Genomic DNA, 23,121 nt, shown 5'->3' on the forward strand with positions numbered 1-23,121 from the left:
CCCAGGACTTCTATGTGCCAGAAGTGAATCGCCAGGATCTCATCTTTATACCGAAGTGAAGCAGGGCTCCAGCGATTGTTAACCATGGCACCATGGGGCTCAGCGACTCCAGTGCCAGTCTGTTCAGTGTATGAGTGAAAGCCAGTGGGTTTGTAACTGGCACATGGTGAAACCCAAGGAGGAACGTGAGAGTTGAGCTGGGCTCTTCCCTACTCTCCCCATTGTGGCTGCCTAAACCCCACTGTCACCAAACCCCGTAGGAGTCGCGCACCCCCCCCCCCCCGCTGAGACTTTAAGCAGGCGGCTGATAACGCCGCAGGTTGCAATCCAGCAGCCTGGGCTGCTTTTCCCGCGAGAGGCGGGAGCTGCCCGTGACAGCCAAGCTCCGGCTGCAGGCGCCCGCACAGCGCTGGGGGGAGGGGGCCAGAGGCGGAGCAGGGCCCCGCCCCCTGGAACTGGTGGAGAGACCGAGCCTATGGCTGCGCTGCGGGCTCTGGAACCGGGTCTTGCGAGGACCGGCCTATCACGTGATAGCTCCCCCTCCCACGTGCGCTTTTTGAGCCCAAGGAGCTTCCGTAGCCCCACCCGCCCTCTCTGCCGCAGAGTGCCGGCCCACCCGAGTGGGAGGCGCCATCTCTATGGTCGCCGGAGAGATGCGGTCGGTCAGTTATGTGCAGCGGGTGGCGCTCGAGTTCAGCGGGAGCCTCTTCCCCCACGCCATATGCCTGGGGGACGCCGATAACGATACGGTACCGAGAGGCGGCAGGGCGGGGGGGACCCTGCGCATGCGCGAGAGGGGAGCGCGAGAACACGGCGAGAATCTGCAGGATCAGTGGGCGGGGTCTGGATCAGTTTTTGCATAACGGGCTGTGGGCGGGGCACCAGCGTGGTGCGCGGCCTGAGCGAACGCCCCCCCCCGCCCCCGCGCGCTGTGCCTGGCGGTGCTGCCCCCGCGTGCTGCCTTCCCCCAACATCGCGCGCCCTGCGCTGCGTTCTCCTGGCGCCCCCCCTGCATTGCCCCTCCCCCCCCCGGTGCCTGGTGCTGCCTTTCCCCTGGCAGGCTCCCTGCACTGCCCGCCCCTGGGTGCCTGCTAAGTGTGAGAGCTGGCACCCTCTTGGGAGGGGTGGGGCCGCACTAGTTTACACACTAGTTTGATGATTATTTTCCCATCTTTGCGGGTGAGACTGTGTGTGTGTTTCCATCCATGTTGTACAAGATTACGGCCTCGCCATTTGAGGCAGGTCATACCAAAGCAGTGCAAACCCTTGGTTAGGTCACTGGAATGCAATTCAAACACTCCTGTTCCTCCCATCCAATGTGGCACAAACAATCCGCCTGTAGTGGACTACTGTGCTCAAGTGCTACCTCAGGATTCCTGAGAGAAATTTGTGACCATCAGCCTTGATTATTACAACTCGTGTTCAGGAAAAAACTACTGAACCTGAGAACTCCTCCATTTGATACAACACTTAGCAACACGGGTCACTATAAACATGTAACTTGTTTTTCCGCTTAAATAGAAACTTGTCTATCCTAATCAAAATTATGGAAGTCAGCAGCTAATTGTCGCTGGCCTCTCTGAGAAATGGCCAGCCCCTGGAGAAATTTTTGAAATCTCTGTCACTTGGTGCATTGGTCCATTGCAAAGATATTATTTATTTGTATTGCGGTAGGTACTAATAGGCCACAGATCAGATCAGAGCCCTTTGGAGCTGGGTGTTTTACATGTGTATAGTATGAGACAGTTCCTGCCTCAAAGAGCTTACACTCTAAAAAGAGAATGGGAGGGGAAACGGAGTCAGTAAACACTAAAGTGATTTCCATAAGGTCACGCAGTACATCAGTTGTAGAACCCAGCTCTTCAGAGTCCCCCTCCAATACATTGGACTAATATTTTAGGGAGCATTTCTGTCCACCCAAAGGATGTAATCTCAGATGGTGCTGATTTAATGGTGTTCCAAAACAGGGACAGGGAAATCAACCCAGTCTTCCCTGGTGTTTAAATTTGAATATGGGAACCCCCTCCACTACCTCCCTATTTGATGGAATAAAATGTTCTCTTTTATCTTGTGTCTCTATGGTAGCTACGTTTTCTCCCATCATCTCTGGTCTCCTCTTTTCTCTCTCATCTTACATCTGAATTCTGGTCTTTTTTTCTCTCATGGGGCTTCTGAGAGTGGGTGTGAATTTCCCATCGCTAACAGTCTTCCCTTCTCTTCAGCTGAACGAGTTAGTGGTGGGAGATACCAATGGGAAACTCTGCGTGTACAAGAATGACGATAGCAAACCCTGGACTGTGCGCTCCTGTCAAGGAATGGTCAGTTGGGACAGAGTTTGACACTTCCATATTCTTTTGAGCCTTTGCCATTTGTTTACTTGGAATGCTGTGTGGGAACAGAATGCCTGCTTCTCTGAAGGCTATCAGGACCAGCCCTGATGCCCTGCACAATTGCATCAGTGATCCTGTTTCTGCCCTCCCCTCCTTCCTCCCTGGGCGAGCAGTGCTGTCCAAAGTGCTGAACAGCCACAGGAGAGAAGATTTTGTTCTCTACCCAATCCTGATCCTTCCCTCCATATGCTGAGGTCCTTGGGCCTGGCTTCTCACTCATTTGCCTTGAGGAGTGAGGTTAGACAGGCCCTCAGCCAATGAGATGCTGATTCTGAGGATGATCCTGAAGGCTGGGAGATCACTAGTGCAGGATTAGCACAATGTGTTTTCCTTTGCTGCTTCCTGTTTTCTGAAGTCCTTTTCTTTTCTTGCAGCTCACCTGTGTCGGTGTTGGGGATGTGTGTAATAGAGGAAAGGTGAGAACATTTGGCTTTTCCCCAGCTACACTCATGCTGGTGGTGGGAGATTGGCTTTTGACATGTGCAGTTGCTTGGGATTATGGCACATTTTAATCTCCAAGGTTTTTCTCCATACATCTCTTCCCTTGGGTTTGAGAGAGCTAGTGCTCCTGATTTAAACATTGTCCTTCAACTAATGTCCTGTTTGAGCCATAGTCAGGCCTGATGAGTAAGCAAACCAACCCTTTACTAGAGAAGTGACCTGCCAATGACTAGCTCATCTTATCTTTACTTGCATTTTTGACCCTGGAATATTCCACCTGATTCTCAGGGTTATTACTTGACTGTGCTGAGCCCTTTGGTGCAGATGTTGGCTGCCTGCCATTCACTTCTGCACACTTAAACTGACTCTTGCGAAGACTGAGATGCAGAGCAGTCCAAGCACCATTGCAGGTTCCAGTCCATGTAATACAACAGCTCCAGCTCTTTCTGGGCTATTATCTACTAGGATTAAACCCAAAACCTTTGGATTCAATAATCCAAGATCAGGTTCCATGGCTTAACTGCTATAGCAACTTCATTAACCTTTATACGCTAGTGAGAGAAAGAGCCACTCGACACGAATGTAATGAATAGGAGGGGACTATGACATCTGAAGTCTTAGGTCTGGTCTGCACTAAAAATGTAGTTTAACCCAGCTGTGTTACTTACGGATATGAAAAATCCACACCATTGAGCGACATTGTTAAGCTTACTTAACTCTTGGGGAGAAGGATTGCCTACACCAATAGGAGACCCCTCCTGTGAGAGTATGTAGCATACACTGAAGTTCTGCAGCAGTGCAGTTGCTGTAGTGTTACAAGTACAGGGAAGCCTGTGGGCTGGCAAAAGTGACCAAGAAGGTTGGACACTGTGGCTCTGCAACAGCTTTTAGGCAAAGGCAGAATCTCTGCTGCACTGTTCTGTACTCTCCAAATATCTTTCCGTCAGTGTAAACTGGCTCTGGTGCAGTTGCCACTGTTCACCGATCACACTTAGCTGATTGCTATAACAACTGGTCCCTCCAACAGCGCTCACAGAGTAGTCATTGTTCATCTTGATGGCCTTGCCCGTGTCACCATGAAGGACAGTTGCAGGCAATCTCACCACCTCTTCTATTAATTCTGTTTCCTCTCTCCTGTCAGAATCTGGTTGTTGCTGTGAGTGCCGAGGGCTGGTTTAATCTCTTTGACCTGACTCCTCCACCCTCAAAGCATCCAGATGCTTCTGGCCACCAAGAACCTCCAGTGGCAGATGAGCAAAAGCTGGTATTCAGGCAGCACATTCCTGCCAACACCAAGGTCATGCTGATCAATGACATTGGTGAGTATGTGGGATAGAAGGGGGCAGAGCAGGAGCTTATGAAAATGGTGATGGTAAGAGTAGAACAGGCACATGGGGCACAGTGAGGCAGTGCACATACCAGGTCATGAGGGAAGCAGAGGAGAGAACACCTTGGGGCTTTGGGGATGCAGCAGTACACGAGATGTGAGGGAGCTGAGAGGTCTGAGATTTTTCTAAGGTGCCCTTCACTTGGTATCTGAACACTAAGGCTCTCTTGGATCCTGGTACGACTAACACTTATGTTGCTCAGTGCTAAGTGTGCCTGCAGGCAGTGAGACTGTGATGTGTCGAGGGAACCCATTGTTGTCCCCCGATGTCCCCTGCAGATGGAGATGGGAAGTTTGAGCTGGTGGTGGGTTACACGGACCGAGTGGTACGAGCCTTCCGCTGGGAGGACCAGTCTGAGAGCTCTGACCACATCTCTGGCCAGCTGGTGCTGCTGAAGAAGTGGCTGCTGGAGGGACAGGTAGGAAGCAGAAATCCCTAGGGGAGATACGTTGAGTACAGACTTCAGGAGCTGTCTCCCCCAAAAGGCAGAGCCCTCTAAAGGAAGGGGAGCAAAGCTTCAGTCTTCCAAACAAACGAATCAGTAATGGGAGTCTCAGGAGTGAATTTCCCCAGAGTTTGTGCTGGGTGTGCAGGGCAGCTGACTGATGCAGATGACTGAGTGTCTGATCAGTTGTTTTAACCTTACTGTGCTCTCTGTGAATCCAGGGTTGCCAGCCCTTCAGGATCATCCTGGAGTTTCCAAGAATTAAAGAGTAATCTTTAATTAAAGATTATACCATGTGATGAAACCCCCAGGAATATGTTCATCCAAATTGTCAATCCTATATGAATCCTTTCCCCACCAAAGTGCTTCCTTTCTCTTCTGGGGAAAAAAGATTGCGTTTCCCAACATGAGGCAGGACATGTCATCTCTTGCTGAACTCAGTTCACTGCCTGATGACTTTCTGGAAGAATTGTATCAGAGGGGTAGCCGTGTTAGTCTGAATCTGCAAAAGCAGCGAGGAGTCCTGTGGCACCTTATAGACTAACTGAAGTGTAGGAGCATAAGCTTTCATGGGCAAAGACCCACTTCGTCAGATGCATGTACGAAGTGGATCTTTGCCTACGAAAGCTTATGCTCCTACACTTCAGTTAGTCTATAAGGTGCCACGGGACTTCTCGCCGCTTTTGGAAGAATCGTGTTTCTCCAAAGAGCTGGCTGCCTTGAGTGTGGCAGGGGGCATTCACTGGGAGTTGCCAAAGTATTGGTGGGGGATACATGCACATAGTCCCTTTGGGATGTGTACAACCCTTTCATTAAATCCTCCTTACTTACTGTTCCTGGGCTGGTGCAGGTAGACAGCCTCTCTGTGAACCCGGGCCCTGATGGTGCCCCAGAGATGATGGTGTCCCAGCCAGGCTGTGGCTACGCTATCCTGCTGTGCACCTGGAAGTCAGACCTGCAGCCCCCAGCAGAAGAAGGAGACAGCTCTGCAACCAGCAGGTGGGCATTTGGATCCAATGGCACAGACATAGAGATGCAGTTTTACAGACCTGCCACAAGGAGGCACAGTTGCACCATATCCTGACTTCAGTCAGTCGGCCCCATTGACTTTGCATCCTCCTTGGCTGCCTGAATTCTACCCTGGCCTCTCCCCCTGTTCTGGAAGCATGCACATGCTCTAAGCCCCCTTACCTTCCCTCCCCCAAACCCTGGTGTTTCCTGCTTTGCTCTGCCATGGAGCAAACATTCTGGCTACAAGTCTTTTATCCACATAATGCTCCCCGTGTTGTGGGTTGGCATGCAGGGCAAGCAGATGCCATTGGGGTGTGGAGGAAATGGCTTGTGAGATCCCCAAAGGTTTGGGGGAGTGGGTGCTGAGTTGAGGGAAGTGGACGAGAGTCGAGTAAATGCCAAGATGAGGGAAGTGAAGCTTACTGGGGGTCTGATCAATGGGCAGGGAACTAGCAGGAGGCTCAGTCAGGCCTCTGAATCTAAAGGCCCATAGCAGAACTTCGGTGGGTTTTATTATTGTTGTCTGTGCTCCCAGAGGTGTCAAAAGGAGTGTTTTATAAATCAAATTTGGGGAGATTGAGACAGAAAAGCCCCATACGTTCATCCAGACTCTCTCCCTGGGACCAAGGCAGGCTTGCTCCTTCCAGAACCTGTTCTTGTGTCCCACCTAGCTGATTTCCTGAGTGAATAAAAGACAGCCTTATAATATAATAATTTCCCTACTGTTCCAGGTCTCTGGCACTGGTGCACCTCAGATCCTGCTAGCTGCTGCCTGTGGCATATAATAGTCTAGTTTCCTGAGGGCTCTAATACTTTGGCCTCATTTCAGTTGTTAGGTTTAGTGTACTTGCACACTAAACCTAACAACTGGTGCTGGTACAGGAGGTCATGGATAGGGCTGGGAGTGGTGCCTGCGTCCGGGTGGTCTGGAGTCTCTGGCTGCCCTAGAGGTCCCACTGCCCCATGTTTGAGGGCCCCGGTGGCCATTGGGGAGCCGTGGAGGGGAAACCAGGGTGCAGGCAGGGAGGTGGATGGTGGCCCACTCCATGTATGATGCCATGCACTCCTTCACTGAGGTGAGGGTGAAAAACATGGTGGCGTGCTGGTTCACCAGCTTGTCCCAGGTGGCCTTTCTCTGCTCCCAGCCAGCCTGATGCACTTCCTGGTTGGCAGCCCTCTCCTGGTGCTCTTCTTCGAGCCCCTGAACGAGAAACTGCAGGGAGGCCATCTGCTCCTTCATGAGCTGCTTCTGTGTGCATTTCCACTTGTGGATCCCGCTTAGGTGGGTAGATGGCATGGGAGTTGGGGGTTGTGCCAAGCCCAGTTGTGAAGCAGAGTTACAAGGGCAGTCATTACAGGAGACACTGTGTATGAGGCCTAGCCCTAATCTCTGAGCCAGTACCGAAGGTCTCAGTTCATACAGTGACGATGTGCTTTGAGCAAGGCCATCTGTTGCCTAGACAGCAGGCACTTTGCAGCAGGTACACAGATGTCTCAGAGGAGGATCACAACACCCATGGCCTGGGGACAAGCAGGCATGGGAAGGTGCTGGCCAGGCCAGGAGCCTGCAGGCAGAATGACATGGCCTGTTATGTTGAAATAATGGGCTTGGTAGTGTGGATGCTCTGCTTATAAATTTGGCCTTAGGGGGTTTATTTCAAAATAAAATCCTAGTGTAGACCAGGGCTCTCTGACTGAAATATCCCCCAGATGAACTAATCTTGCCTGCCTCGCAGCCCTTCTGGGACAACAAGCAGCTCCCCAAAGTCAGCATGTGTAAAAAATCCTGGCTTTGGGATTCGAGGGCAGAGGCTAGGGAGTCGTTCTGAGATTCTGTCTGTCTGGAATCCCTAACCCTTTCCCCTCTGTCTCACTTCTTCTCCCTAGGGAGGCCCCAGTTCGGGATGTCATCCTTCACCAGACATCTGGCAGGATTCACAACAAGAACGTTTCCACTCACTTAGTTGGCAGCATTGGTCGAGGTAAGAGGCAGAACCTGCAGCAATGCGCAGGGCTGAGACCATGGACTCCGAGATAGCGACTGTGTTAGAGGGTAGGGATATCACATAAAGAAATCCAGCAGAAAACAAGATCCTTAGTATGTGGCCACAAAAACAGAGAAGCCTGGCCCACATTAGCTAGCCCCCAAATTAGGGCTGGCCCTGGGATGTTCAAACAGCTAAACAGTTTGCATTGGGCTTTTCTGTGCAGCTCCCTCCAATGGAGCTGCCCTCATCTCCCACCTAGCGTAGCTTCCTCCCACGCTAGCATTGCCCTGGATGCCTGCTTTGTGCAGCTGGGCCGTGCGCCCTGCTGCACTGCATGTGTCACCCTCATGCCTTCACGTCAGCAGCTTCAATCCTGCACATTGAGTCAGTTCATTTGCCACCCTCATTCCCAAACCCACCTAGTGCTGCTGCGGCACATGTTCCTGCCCTGCCCCATGCAGTCCCAGTCCCACACCTCTGCTCAGCTTTAGCCCACTTTTCCTTTACCCTGCACAGTCCCAGCCCCTTCTGGGGCCATGTCCAGGCTCTAGGCTTTGTGCTGGCTCACCTCCCATTTTGGTCTTTGTAGCTGCCATATTCAAATCTTGGCCAGCTGCAGGCTCCTCTTACCCCCCTTATGTGTAACCATCCCTCACATGCAGCTGCCTGCTCTCCTCTAGCTGCAGGCACTTTCCTGCCTGCCCATGGTCCTGGACTCTTCCTCCTAGACTCCAGCCTAGCAGAGCTGCCCTAGCTTCCCTCCTTTACTCCATAGTTCATGGAGACTGTGATCGAGGAGGCATGAGTTGTCAGTGTAATCCTCTTTCTCTACTGCTTGTTGAGTCTAGTTGTGCTTGCCCTGGGCTGGGGAGAGGGTTATCCCAACCATGCTGTCTGAGAAAGTGTGAGCTGCTTTGTAGAGCTGGAGCAGTGAGGGGGAGCCTCTAAGGTTCCCATTCAACCTGTCACATTCTCCACATTTTAAATGTTGCTCCGAGCGCTGGGAGCACCAGGCCATGGAATCAGTTCTTTCTCTGCATATGAAGCCCCAAACCTTGTATTGATTGGTAGAGCTTGCTAGCAAAAGGAGATGTGCAGAACACGGGGAGACAAGGATTCCTGATGTCAGAGCAGTGCCATCTGGTGAGGGCTAAGAGCTAGGCTTTGTACAGAGGGGTCAGGTTTCTCTCAGTACACTTCTGAGCATCCAGCTCTAACTGGCTTTCAGTGTCACTTTACAAACCCCAAGGTGACTGTACATGAGAACATTGCTTACCTGGCACAGTGTTGCCCAAAAGAAAAGGCACAGTGTTGCCCAAAAGAAAATCCTGCCATAAGAACAGAAGAATGGCCATACTGGGTCAAACCGAAGGTCCGTCTAACCCAGTATCCTGTCTTCTGACAGTGTCCAATACCAAGTGCCCCAGAACAAATGACCAGAACAGGTAATCACCAAGTGAGCCATCCCCTGCCACCCATTCCCAGTTTCTGACAAACCGAAGCTTGGGATACCATATCTGCCCATGCTGACTAATAGCCATCGATGGACCTTTCCCCTATAAATTTATCTAACTTTTTTTGAACTCTGTTTTAAGTCTTGGGATTTCACAACATCCTCTGGCAAGGAGTTCCACAGATTAACTGCATTGTTTAAAAAAAGGCTTTTTTGTTTGCTTGATACCTGCTACCAGAGGTGAAAGTAAGTGGGTGTGCCCTGGTACACAGCTATGGCAAGAGCTGAGCTGACTGAGCTAAGCTGTGGCAAAAGCCAGCAGGGAGCTATTTAAAGAGCTGACAGGGATCTGGGTTGCAATAGGACCGTACCTATAAGAAATTGTAAGTTACTTTCACCACTGCCTGCTACCTGTTAATTTGGTGACCCCTTGGTCTTGTGTTACGAGAAGGAGTAAATGACTCTTCTTTAGTCACTTTTTCCACACCAGTCATGATTTTATAGACCTGTCATATTCCCCCTTATAGTTGTCTCTTTTCCAAGCTGATACATCCCAGTTGTCTTAATCTCTCCTCATGTGGCAGCTGTTCTATATCTCTAATAATTTTTGTTGCCCTTTTCGGAGCTTTTTCCAATATCAAGGTATCTTTTTTGAGGTGTGTGTGTGAGACAGAGAGAAGAGCTAGCGAACTCCACTCCATTTCCACAAGGCTGGCCAGCAAAGGCATTGCAGTTTGGCGTCCCAGTCTCTCACAGTGAAGCTGAGTTCTTGTGTAGTCGCTGCGTGGCTGAGGGAAGGGACTGCCCCTCAGCTGCACTGGCTGGCTGTGGGGAAGCTGTATGTCAGCACCTAATCTGGAAGGTTCCCTTACAGCTCACTACGTAGTACTCTAGTCAGCTGGACCCTGCTTCTTAGAAGGCTTTCTGTGTTGTCCCCCTCAGGTCCTCAGGGTCCTCTGGTTTCTCCTGTCACTGTTTTTTCAATGAAATATGGGTCTCATTTCTACATGTAAGCACTCTCCTGCTGCACTAGACACCCAGACAAAACAGAGTTGTGCCAGAGTGGGAAAACCACAAAGCAAAACTGATTAGAAGCAGAGGCCTTCACACTTGCCCTTTGTGTAGACAGTTGCTCTTCTGTAAAGAAGACACGAAACCTCAGTTGCTAGGCAATTGCACTCACTTTCCTCCCTGTGCACAATAGGTAGCTTTGCAATTACCCTGGTTAGATCCATGAGATAAGTTGTGAGCCACAGAAGGAAAGTGACTGAGTCGAAGTGGGCATTGTTATCAAACTGTGCTGAATGTCCTCTCTAGATGGGAGGCAGGGTAAAGATAGCTAAAGTGGCTGGTATAATCCCAACAGCAGAGCTGGTTTCAAGAGTACATCAACACCACAAAACAAAACAAAAAACCCAACACCACAGGAGCAAGTCTTAGATCCCAGATCAGATAACTTGGGCTCACATTATGGGGCTAAAAATAGACATGTAGATATTTAAGCTCAGGTTGGAGTGTAGCCTCCGAGACCCTCTCCCCTCATCGAGCATGAGCTAGAGTCTAGGCTCTGAAGCTCAAACATCTACCTGTCTATTTTAAGCACTGTAGTTCAAACCGTGCAAGCCTGAGTCTGTTGATCCAGGCTCTGAGTCTTACTCCTGCAAATCTTTTTTTACTGTGTAGTTGTATCCCAAGGGACCCCACTCAGTTACAGTATTTAACAGTGCCACTCTGTGGCTACCGTCAGCTATGTTCCTTGGAGAGACATATGCCCCTTTTCATGCTGCCCTCTTGGTACTGTCATATAAAAATACAATTTTTGCCTGGCCTGCAGACCTTGGGAATGGTGCTGTGTTTGCCTTTGTGTATCATGAAGGATTGCCTCATAGCACTTGCTCATGGGCACAGTATGTGAAAGCCACTTTGTGTTTGTGTTCCCATATAGACAGCTGTTCCTCTTCCATCTTGTGGAGTTTGCCACATGCCCCCAGCAGCAGCACCAGGCTGTGTTCAAGGGCAGGGAGTCAGATGTAGCTGCGTAGCCTCTCCTGCTCCACAGTGGAGTTGCTACCTGCACTTGTGCATTTCTGGAGAAGTGGGGGCTATAAGAGAGACAATTAAACCACAGGCTCCTATGGGCATGCAGCTGTCACTCCCATTACGTGGGGAATCCCAGGGAGCCAAATCAGCCAGTCCCACTTGTGTGTAAGCTCCTGTTTAAAATTCATCGGTTGGTAATGACCAGGAGTGCCCCACAGGGGAAGGAAAGTGATGTGGCTGGCAGAAAATAGGATAGTATCAAGATGGTGAAAGTATGGTAAATAACCACTAGGCAGAGTTTCAAGGCTGAGCAGAAATCTCTCCTAACATTTCAGGCTTGATTCCTTCAGTCATTCCTGCAACACCCAATTGCTATTTCCCCTCCCTGTCCCTGTCCCTGTCCAAAGCTCGTATTGTACATCCACCACTTGAGTCCTTATTTACATAAGCTTCAGGAGGTAGCCGAGTTAGTCTGTACAGGATAAACTTAAAAAACCAACAAATCGTTTGGTAGCACTTTAAAGACTAACAAAACATGTAGATGGTATCATGAGCTTTCGTGGGCACAGCCCACTTCTTTAGATGACCAGAGTGTTGGATGTCCAGGACCAAAATAAATAGGGGAGAAGGGAGGGGGGTGAGGGTGGGAGAAGGAAAAGATGGGGGGGGGGGGGACAAGAAGAGGCAGTGGGTATAAAATATACCAAGGGGAAAGCCATACTGGAATGTAATAGGAAAAACAAATAGTTTATAAGTACATAAAGGCTGAATAGTCAAAAGAGACAGTTAAGAACTATTAATTAGCAAGCAACAAATGGTCAGGTAGCACTTAAAGACTGACAAAACATGTAGATGGTATCATAATGAGATTCTCATAGACATAGTTAGTGAGAGCAAAGTCAGACTCACAGTTGTTAGCTTGATGCTGGCCCTTAAATTCAAGGGCAGTCACCAGCTCAAGTTGTTCTGTCACAGTTCAGGGGAAAGTCAAGCTGGACTCTCTGGGTCGAGAGCACCATCAGTGTCCCTTCTGTGGGCTTTAGGTAGCAGTGCCAGATGAAGGGGGTGGAGCCTCTATCCCTAGCATGTTAAAAGCTTCTTCCTGGAATTGCTGCTGTCACAGAGCCCTTGAGTGGGAGAGAAATCAGAAGGGGAGAGCCTTGCGACCTGTGGCTAGGAGTGGGAAGGACTATGTTTAAGACCAGATTAAAATATTGGCCAAGCCCAGGAAGAGGAAGCAGAAAGGAGGGGTGCAGAAGACTAGAAACAGCAACAAGGGCCACTAGCTTGGGAGGGTAGATTCACTGAACTGCTTCTGTGCCCCTTTTCCCTTTCAGCTCGTCCTCTCCCTCCAAACATTCAGACATGACTATATCACAGTGACCCACCCCTCCAGGAGAGCAAGGGAAGCAGACTCCTCTGGCTTGCCACATGCTGCCTCACCATAGCCCTAGTGCACCATGTAGAGAGAGAGAAGGAGACGGGAGTGGTGGACAGATGGATAGTGAGAGGTTATGGAGGCTACAGCTCAATCTCACTGCTGAGATCGGGGCTAGATCGACTGCACCATGAGCAACATGTGCTTCTGTTCTGTGTCCGCAGGTTGCACTAAAACAGATGCTGGCTCAGGCCTCTTTGCGCTCTGCACTCTGGATGGTAAGTCCCACTGCTGCCCTTGGGTCGAGAGACAAGGAAGGAAAGGATTGACACCCGTTACCTATCTGGAGTAGGGCTATAGGGGTTTTTCTAAGACTACACCAGAGGCTCAGTGCTACTGGATTTGAGATGGGATAGAATCAGGCCTCTGAAGTACCAGTAGAGCAGTGATTCTCAGACCGAGGCTCAAGAGTTGCAAGCACTCATATCTCCTGTGGGATTGAATTATTCATCAGGATGCTTTTATGATGTTATTGACCTTTTAAGTTATCAGCTTGTGCTAAGTTATTAATTTATTTGCTGTGAGAACAATATAAACTAAGTATTTCCCTGTCATACTCTTTAAATGTAAGTAGTCCTATTGAATTGACAGAATAAATTCACTCAACTGTGGCTCATTTGGATAGTGCTTGCTAATTTGGCTCCTGAACCGCTGAGCTCTAAGTGTTACTGCCTTAGAGATATGTAGGAGAATTTGGCAGCAGAGGTTGCTGCACTGGCATTATTCCTTGTCCTCATCTCAGATACATGCTTTCATCTGAGGGGAGAGGGCAGAAGGTCCCCTATCGCTCCCTGCACCAGCCTTTGCTCTTGTGCCCACAGGAGCCAAGAGGAGAGGCATCACCAGAAGGTCATGCCCTGATTCAGCCAGGTGTATATGTACCAGGCTGACTCTAGGCATGAGAGTGGCCCCATTTTGCTAGGCGTGTGCTCCAGTTTCTTACTGAATCAGGGCCATGCTCCAGGGTTTTGTTCTCTACAGGAAAACCGAAATGTTTATTTCTCAGTGAATTATTCATAGCAGTCCACTACACTTCCCTAAGCAGGTGCTGTGCATCCATGGATTTCAAAGCACTTGACGAACATTTGTGTGGCTTCAGTGATCAAACAGCAGGTTCTTAGGAAAGGTGGTACTAAGAACCCAAATCTCCTCCGACTCCCAATCTTCTGCTCTAGCCACTAGATAACAGTCCCCATTTAAGACTCGAATCATTCACAGAATTTCTGTGTAGGTGTATTTCCAAGTCCACTTGCACGCTAAGCTGAAATTCTATACAAACAATGCCATCAAAAGAGCAGGGAGGCATGTTCCTTACCCACTTTAAGGTGGTTGAGATGCTGCCAAGCAGCAAGGTAAATGAAGAGGCTATGGTGTGTAGTGGACTGTGCATGGGCCTGGGAGCCAGGTTCTCCCATGTGATTTGGTAAAGAAGAGACAGGATTCAGGTCTAATAAATAGAAGGGATTTGGTATTGAAGCTTTTGGATACAGAAAGCTGTGATTCTCACTAACTTTAACTCCCAGACTGGCTAACAGCCTGAAGTCACCATGCAGGGTCTCCCTAAATCCTGGCCTACTTCAGTAGTCATGGAAGAGACATCTCAAATCAGATACTGCTTAAGCCAGAGGGTCCCCAGCTGTGACTCATGGATTTCTGGTGATCCAAGGCTGATTAATCCCTGTTTTGACTTGTGTGGCCTTTGGCAACTCCATTAGCCTCCTTCAAACTCAGTTCCCCTCTCTGTAAAATGGGGCTAATGATATTTACTGACTCCACAGGGTGCTGTGAGGATTGTTTAGAGTTTAACCCATGCTTTGTCTCACAGACACACCTTTCCTGCCAGTCACAATCTCCTAGCAACATCCATGTGCCAGCTATAGCAGTTGCTGACAGGGAACAGAAATGTTAGGAAAGTATCAAGTGGGTTTTTAGTTTCTCTTAATGTAATTTGGCCTCTGGGAACATAAAGGAGAAGCAGTCCCATGTGAACACCCAGCTCTCTGCAGATCCCAGCTCAAGCGCCTCGGATCACCAGGAATCCATGAGTCACAGCTGGGGACCCTCTGGCTTAAGCAGTATCTGATTTGAGATGTTAGAGCTCATTGTGCCGCCATATCGTATTCTGAGAGAGCATTTCAGTCCATTTCCCTGCAGTCTCAGAGTTCAATCCAATTAGCAGAGCTGCTGCTTTTTTCCCTCTGTATCTCCAGCTATTGCTGACAAGCTAATGGGTCCTTGTTGCTCCTGGAGTGAGAGACGGTGCTGTGTGAGTCATCAACCACAGGCAGCACTACAGGGCTTCTTCTCCCTGGGAGATTGCAGATGGAAGTCTCTGGATCGGGCGCAACATGTTGCTGGGGACACCACCATCCCCAGTGGTAGTGTCACAGAGTCAGGCTTGGCTGCATGTCATGGGGATAGGAAAAGTTGGCACCTCCCTTTGCTTTGCTCTGAAATCTGCTTGGCTATAAACAGAGCAAGCCTGGAATTCTTGAGGTGGCCTGAGCATGTTCAAATGCCCCCTTCTCCCTGCCAATTTCAGAGCATGCTTGACTCTAATACTGAAAAGTACCCCTGGCAGCACAGCTGTGGGACAAGGGCTCGCTCCACTTCCCATCCCACAGACCCAAGATGCTGACTCCTTTGTGGTTAGATGTTGTCAGAATGTCTCTCTTTCCCCTTCAGGAACATTGAAGCTCATGGAGGGGGCAGATAAGCTGCTGTGGTCTGTGCAAGTCGATCACCAGCTCTTTGCTCTGGAAAAACTGGATGTTACTGTGAGTGTAAACGTGAACAGAGCAAAATCTGGTGTGGGGAGAGGGTGACTGGGGTGAGACATTGAGATGTCTCTTTGCCATCTCACCCACAGAAGAGAGAGCAGGGCATCCTGGGATTGTCCCATGCCCACACAGAGGGCCCAAGAAAATGGAGCCTGTACTACAAACCCCATCGGTACTGTAGACATTCAGCTAAGGAACTTGCTGGCACATGAAGTTGTTCAAGCCAGTAACTCAACAGAATTCCAAAAGCAATTGGCCATTTACTGTTACTGTGAGTGTAAACATGAATAGAGCATCCAGACGTATAATTAATGACACCACATAATTACCAGGAATATTAAACTTTGTGCCTCAGGGCTTAAAGAGTTAGACACCAGGATGAGAGTTATATGGGGCGGGATACCTCCAGGGTTCTTACACCTTACTCTGCAGTATCTGCTGTTGGCTGTAGTCAGAGACAGGACACTGGGTTAGATGGACCTTGGGTCAGATCCGGTACGTAATTCTTTTGTTCCTCTCCTCTGGAAACTGGAACAGCCTGACTCTCCTCTTCCAAAGCAGGTAGGTCAGACTGAGATGCTTATAGGAGAATAAGGCAGCGAGGAGTGATTGAGAAGGAAGCAGTTGCTACTAGGGAGTCAGGATGTTTGTCAAGAAGGACTGAAATGGGGAAAATGAGAGGTTGAGAGCACATGGGATGGGAGAATGGGTGACTGGCCCTGTCTACATTTTGTGTTGTAGGGCAGAATGAACCTAGAGAGGCCACTTGTACAGGAAGAGCAGAGATGTCTTTTCCTTGAAAACAAGTTATCAGTGTCCCCTGTTAGGAGACTGCTGCATTGAACACAGGTTATGGAAGAGGCAAGGAATGGATGCTCCTTGCTGTAGGCTGCTGGATCTCTGGATGGCTGAGGCCTGTACTAATCAAAGCTCGTCCCGCTCTCTCACCTGTGCAACTCTGGCAGGGCAATGGACACGAGGAGGTGATAGCCTGCGCCTGGGATGGCCAGACGTACATCATCGACCACAATCGGACTGTGGCCAGGTTCCAAGTGGATGAGAACGTCAGCGCCTTCTGTGCAGGTGAGTGTGGCCTGCTCCTGCATCTGAGACACGAGGCCTGGCTGTGAACTGAGCTGTTGGCTGCTTTCCATGAAATATGTCACTGCTGCTCTGGGAAAGGGGGAAGCCCCCAGATAATATGTCCTGCTTTGGAGGTGGGTGACATTGTGGGAAGCCCAGCTAATCTCCTCTTCTTCCTGGCTGCTGGGAAGAGGCCATGTCAGAGGGGAGGGATGCTAGGAGACCTGACCCGGAAGAAGCACAAGTGTCCTGCTCTGTGCCACATTTACTTCCTGTTGACCCCAGTGGGTGCTGTGCCCCCCACTGTCAGCTCCTGAGACCTTTTCCCATCAAGGTGTTTTCACTGATTTTCTCTGTTGCCCTGGGGCACCTCTGCCCCCAGCTGGATTGCTCAAGCACTCGCTGCACAGACAGCCTGCTCCTGCCACCATGTGACTCAGTTTAGCACAACACAGGCCATGTCTCTGTACAGTGCCTCTCACCAATGTATTGGCTGGCAGCCAGAGCCTTTCTACTCCCTCTTAGATCAGTAGCACAGTTGGGCACAGAGGGGAGAATTAGGTTACTCCATTGTGTTTGCTTTACCCCACCATGTGCCTTCTGATCTCCAGTTGCCTCCTCCTTATCTGTTTTCCCAAGTTACCACTTCATTTCCTCTGCTTTTCACTAACTACTGTTGGCTCCCTCCCTGGCTTTTCCCAGGCCTCTATGCGTGCAAAGGAGACCACAACAGCCCCTGCCTGGTTTACGTCAGTTTCAATCAAAAGATCTACATCTACTGGGATGTGCAGCTGGAGAGAATGGAATCCACCAACCTCCTGAAGATACTAGAAACCAACCCAGAATACAGGGATCTTCTGCAGCAGCTGGGCGTGGGTGAGCATTGCGCAGTCTGCAGAGTGCAGTGAGAAGGGTGATGGGATAATGGGAGGAAGTGTAAGTGGTGGTGACAGCTGGGGTTCCTAGCTACCTTACTAGGGCTACAATGTTTCTCGCTAGTGGTGATAGTGCTGTTCCTCTGTCCCACTCTTACAGAGGCAGATGATGTCTCGGCTGTCAGAGATCTGATTCACAAGACCCTGTACTTCCCAGAAAAGCAGCCACAGAACAGCTCTTCCCAACATCGGGACCCTGCTGGAGCAGACTCCTCCAACCACCCCACCATTCCTGAAGATGGTTTATAATCAGAGCTGAGCTTTAATTAGCACCTCTTCTCGCAGTAGTGACTCCGTTGCATCAAGCTCAGTTTGCATCTTGCATCTTTGTCAGTGTAGACTTCCAGCGAGCTGGCAGCAGCAAACACGGCACTGTGTTAGAACTGAGCTTTCAGATCAGGATTGAGGTAAGATGAGAACAGGGTGCTTGTTTTATCCATGCAGGGTGGCAAGTTCATTGCCCTTTAAAGTAGAGGCAATGAAGGTCCACTGAGGTATTCAGCTCTCAGCAGCCATGTTCTCTGCTGCCCAGACTTGTGTTTGTGTGTGGGGAAGGGCAGGGGGTGGGGAGTAGAGAACAGCAAACTTCAGTCCAGTTCTTGATAAGTTATTTGTGCAGTACCTGTGGAGTTGGTCCTCTTGAGTTTCTAGCAGCTTAAGGGGGGAATCAGCTGGTGGTAGAGAGGGCTTTTGGATTGTTCTTTTTTTTTTATCCCATCTCCATGAATTACTAGACAGACCTGGAGCATTACTCCTGCTTCAGTTCAGACACCTCCCTTGGTCCTAGACCTCCTCTCACAGTAGCAGCCTTTCATTCCGAGGGGTTGATCCCATGCGCAGGGCTGAGTTGTCTCCCCGGTACTCATGAGAGGGAGATGTGTAGGGACACCTAGGCTTCCCTAGCAACGGTGCTGGCAAAAGCAACCCGAGCTGCCCTTAGTAGGAATACAATCAAGAGAAAATGGAGCTCCCATTCTGGTCGCTCACATAAATGCTATGGGCCCAGCTAATCCCTGGGCTGACTCTATGTTATTTATACAGAGCAGTCAAGAATTGGACAATACATTGAATCCATTCTAAGCATTGTTCTATGATCATGACAAGCCTTGCAACCAGCGGTGCCACTGTGCCTCCCAGCCTTGCACATCTGTAACAGCTGCAGTAGTGCTACTCTGCCTTCCGCCTCTACACACCCGGAACAGCTAGAAAGAGACTCATGTTGCTTTCTAGCCCTGCATGTGTAATACCTAGGAGAAGTGGGCACTGCAAAGCCTGGGACCATGGAAGTCCAGGTCCAGCACTCTACATGGTTGGGGGGTAGGGGGCACTGCAGCTTCTGCAGGCGCTACTCTGCTCTCCAGCCCTTGCACATCTCTGTCTGCTTTACCTCCTTCAGTCCAGCACCACTCTCAGCTCATTAAGATGAGATCAACAGGCAGACCTGCTGCTCTGCATCCATTATCACCTCTCATCCATGTGATGATTTATTTAACATGCATAATGGATGGACCTTTCCTCCCCCTGCCCCACCACAGAGAGATTTGGATCTGACTCAGAGGAAATATAATTAATTCAGTGATCACTCCTTAGCAAATGATAACATGTAAGGATCCCACAAGCTGTTGAGCTCCTGCTGCACCATGTTCTGCAAAACACTCTTCAGCACCTCAAAACACCAAATTCCCCGCTCATTTCAGGAGAGTAGAAGTCCCTGCCTGGGGAGAGATATAGAAGTGGAACAGACAGAGTTGGGTGAGGTGGGAAGCATTTGATCATTAGACCATAATCCTCAACTCCTGGGAGTTATTTATGTCCAGAGATCTCAAAGTGTTTTAGAAATAAAGGTTCTCCCTATTTCTCAGCTATAGAAAGGGAGGCACTGAGAGGTAAAGATCCCTGCTTCAGGCCACACCGGTGAGTTGGTGACAGAGCTGGGCACAGAAGTAAGTTTTCCTGATTCCCAAATCCTGTGCCTTCCCCCATCCAATTCTGCTCCACAGCTACAGAGAAAGCAGGTTTTCTCTTCCCCTGTAACCAGTACAGGGGATAGCATTATGGGTAATTTCTTCAACAGTGCTTAAGGCCTAGATTATGAGGATTATGTCCCTGAATATCTTGTAAGGGCCTAGGCCTAAATGACCTAGGACCTCAAGTCCCATTGATTTTTTTTTTTTTAACATTGCCATTTGTGGATAGGGAGGGGTTGGAGTTTCAGGAACACTCCTGCACAAACTGAAACTGGGCCTTTAAGATGTAGAAGCATCTGTTGAAAAAAATCAACTAGCCTGTAGGAAACATTTAGTGATGAATGAGATGAAGCTGTGGGGATAGTTATCCAAGGGCTTGTCTTCACTAGAATATGCCATTGAGCAGTGATCTCAGCTAACACAATACTGAGTAGGACTTTTCAGGTGCTGTAGACAGGGACCAGCCATGTTTCACACTGTGCCAGCTGGTGATGGGTTACTAGTAACCACTTATCAGGGCTGTGTTTTTAATTTTGTCATTTTCTAGTGGAGATGAATCCCACTAGAAAACTTGCGATAGTTAGCATCTTATTCTACGTCCAGGCTGCAAGTCAATTACGGTCTCCAGCCCCAACACAGTCAGGCTTTGCAGAAGACTCATGGTTAGCAATTATCTTCATTTCTAACACAGCCAAAACTCAGCATTTCCCACCTGGCTTTTGAGGCTGGGCACTGAACAGCAGTATAGGTCTGTCTCTGTAAAAATGATGGAGAAAGCTCTTGCCACAGGTGTTGGTGTGATCCCAGGGAACATTCACCTAACATTCCTGGAGTGGAAGAAAGTGACAAAAATAATCACTTTCCCGTGCTGTACTGCTGGGGAGGGAGGGTCTGATGCATGTTTCTCCCTATGTCTATAAAGCTTCTATGTCCCACTGTTATAAGGAGTGAAAGCAGCGAGACTCCAATGGAGCTGGAGTCTAAGCAGGTTTTCTACACAGGCTTCCTCTGCCAATCCTATGGGACTCTGATGAATTTGTGATGTAGGCACATAGTTGCCTACACCTCTGCCAATGCTCCTCTGTCCCTTCCATTTGGCATGGAGTTCCGCACAGAAACACACACGCTCCCAGTCTCACATGTGCTCTTGTGCTCATTACCGTAACACTTCGTTTGTCTGGGTATTTTTTACACATGCGCCAACATAGAGTGCTTATGAAAAGAAAATTATACACAGATATAGTCCTGCATGGCCACAGCGTGATGCCTCTTCTCAAGCTCTGTTCCCTGCACATCCCACTTTGGTTGGCAGGAGTTACTACATGTCCCAACTCTGATTACATCTCCTGATGGGGTCCCCCTCACCAAAGGGTTCCCACAGCCTGCTACCAGGAGCTCTCCATCTGCCAATGCCGGGATTAGACTGGCAGAGCTGCCTAAGTACTCTGAGCCCGGGCTGTGGCTATTGTATAGCATTCCCAGTGGCCTGACAGAAGAGCAGCTGTTTGCTCAGCTGGGTCAATAACAACAGAGAATGACTTGCTTTTGGCTGCCTGCTTGAAGCAGAAATCTTTATTAACAACACATGAGATAAGGGAGCACAAATGACTGTCCTGGTACGGTGGCTGCAGCATGTTCATATAAAACACAGACTCCGCCACACAGGTCAGATTGTGGTCTAGATTGGTGGTGGGCAACCTGCAGCCCATCAGGGTTTTTTATGAGGCCCACAAGACATTTTGTTTACCACTGTCCACGCACAAGGTTGCCAGATTGTGCTGTTTTTTGTCTATGTAATTTTTTTTCCTACTGGAATTACAAAAGTGATACACATTTAAAGCAAAAGGATGAGAAGTGAGGTGCACACAGCATTGTGAGAACCATATGCTCCTTTGCATGCAATCAGAGCGCTACTGGTCACATATTGCAAATTCTTGGTATACAAGCACAGTTAGTAAAACTACCCTATCCCAGGAGACCGTCTTGGTTATGACAATCTTGCAGCCCACTGAGTTGAAGGAGGGCCACTAATGCAGCCCACTCACTAGTCTAGGTTGCTCCTCCCTGGTCTAGATTGTTCCTACCAATCAAAGCCAGTGGCTGTTCCTGTTTAGTCCCATCTTTCCCCTGTTCCCATTACATGCACAGGAGGAGGGCAAGGACAAAAATCCCTTATACAAACCAGAAGTGTTGTCTTCTGCTGAGGATCAGGGCAGTCTTTATCTTGCCTTTGTGCCAAATGATAACTTCCCTTTCTCTCCATGTCCCAAGCTGCAACCCAGCAATCAGTGGTGGCAACCCCACTTGAATAACTTCCACTAAAGTGTGGCTCTACAATGAGAAGTGACTAAACATGGCCCCTTCTTCCTAGGGTACATTCAGGGTAATCTCTGCTGCTCGTAATGCTTTTCACCCCGCAGAACCAGCACGACTGAGAGAGGGAGCTGGATTCTGTTCCTGCCTTGCTATGATCATTGACATCTGTGCAACTCCACTGATGGCACTAGGACTCCACTGTGTCACACGGCAGAATTTGCCCGACAGCCTCTTAGTCACAGGTAATAACAGAGGAGAAAGAATGAGCACGCTTGACTCTGAGATTCTAGGCAGCTTGCAGGATTGGCATTTAGGCCCAGATCCTTGAAGGAATTTAGGTTCTTACCTTTCTTTGAAATCAACAGAATGTAAGATCTGAACCATAACTGATTCCAGTTCAGGATGCTCAGTTTCCAAACAAAAAGATTTTTTTTCCCGTGAGACAATAAAAATGGATGCCTCCCCACTGTTACTTGCCAGTTTGACCTGGGGGGATCGCTTAGAGCCTGAGCTTGTGAGCAAGACCCAGCCAGCCAAGCACCTGCAAGAGAGAGAATGCTTGGGGCCATCTCAGAATCCCTAGCCCACCCTGCCCAATGTCCCATCGCCAGTCATAGCCTTTCTTGATGCTCTGAAGAAGGAGATAAAAAACTTCCCAGAATACATGGAGGCCTTCCTGACCCCTATAAATGGCTGTCTGAAGCCTTGAAGCATGAACTTTAGAAACACAGTGAGACCCATGACTGCTTAGCTATACTCTGGCCCCATTACAAGCATATCCCCCCATACAGTTATACTCAAAAGTTTGTCCCCTCTCTTGAAACTAATGCATTTGTTTCCCCCCACAGCTCCCAACTGGGAGGCTGTTCCAGAACCCCATCCCTCTGATGGTTGGAAACCTTCCAATTTCCAGACTGAATTTATTTGTGGCCAGTTTACATCCATTTGTTCTTGGGATAGCATTGGCCTTTAGCTTAAATAGCTCTTCACCATCCCCCGTTGTTACCCCCTTACAGTACTTATATTTCATAGAAAAATCATGCTTCAGATCTGCTTGATATTTTCTCCTGTCCAGTGGAAGAGGACTTTAGTCTTTGGTGCCTTTCAGGAAAACAAGGATGACTAAGCACTGACAATGGCTCTAGGAGAAAATACATTTGTAAATGCACTTGAGGCTTTTCCAAAGTTAAACAAGGGTTAAGCCATCATCAGCATCACTAACTCTAAGAGCGCAAACATCACAAGTCATCCCCCTGAAAATCATGGGACTGGCTTAAAAATCATGACATTTTACAATTAAGCTATTTGGGTTTCTTTTTATTTGTCACTTGGTTATTAATACTTTATTGCACCATGAAACTGACTTTTTTCAAAAAATCAAGCAGTGGTTCTTGTGTAATCCAATGACTCCAGCAGCGGGGGCTTGAAGATGAACACCAAAGAGTG

At 49.0% G+C, this 23,121-nt stretch overlaps 1 protein-coding gene across 2 annotated transcripts; it reads left to right on the plus strand.

Moving 5' to 3' along the window:
* The first annotated feature begins 453 nt into the window (after nt 1–453).
* Nucleotides 454–22,989, plus strand: ITFG2 (integrin alpha FG-GAP repeat containing 2). Of its 2 annotated transcripts, none has more exons than XM_075900247.2 (12): nt 454–662; nt 2,223–2,318; nt 2,765–2,806; nt 3,973–4,150; nt 4,498–4,637; nt 5,515–5,663; nt 7,563–7,657; nt 12,759–12,812; nt 15,280–15,371; nt 16,340–16,457; nt 17,160–17,333; nt 17,493–22,989. In XM_075900247.2, the coding sequence occupies exons 1-12, from the start codon at nt 639–641 to the stop codon at nt 17,639–17,641; spliced, it is 1,311 nt and encodes a 436-aa protein (XP_075756362.2). In that variant the 5' UTR covers nt 454–638; the 3' UTR covers nt 17,642–22,989. The 2 variants fall into 2 exon arrangements, with proteins under 2 accessions (XP_075756362.2, XP_075756355.2); XM_075900240.2 differs by having other exon boundaries at nt 455–749.
* Nucleotides 22,990–23,121: the final 132 nt, after the last annotated feature.

The sequence above is a fragment of the Pelodiscus sinensis genome, chromosome 1 (genome assembly GCF_052426305.1).
Source record: "Pelodiscus sinensis isolate ZL-2025 chromosome 1, ASM5242630v1, whole genome shotgun sequence".
Lineage (NCBI taxonomy): Eukaryota > Metazoa > Chordata > Testudines > Trionychidae > Pelodiscus > Pelodiscus sinensis.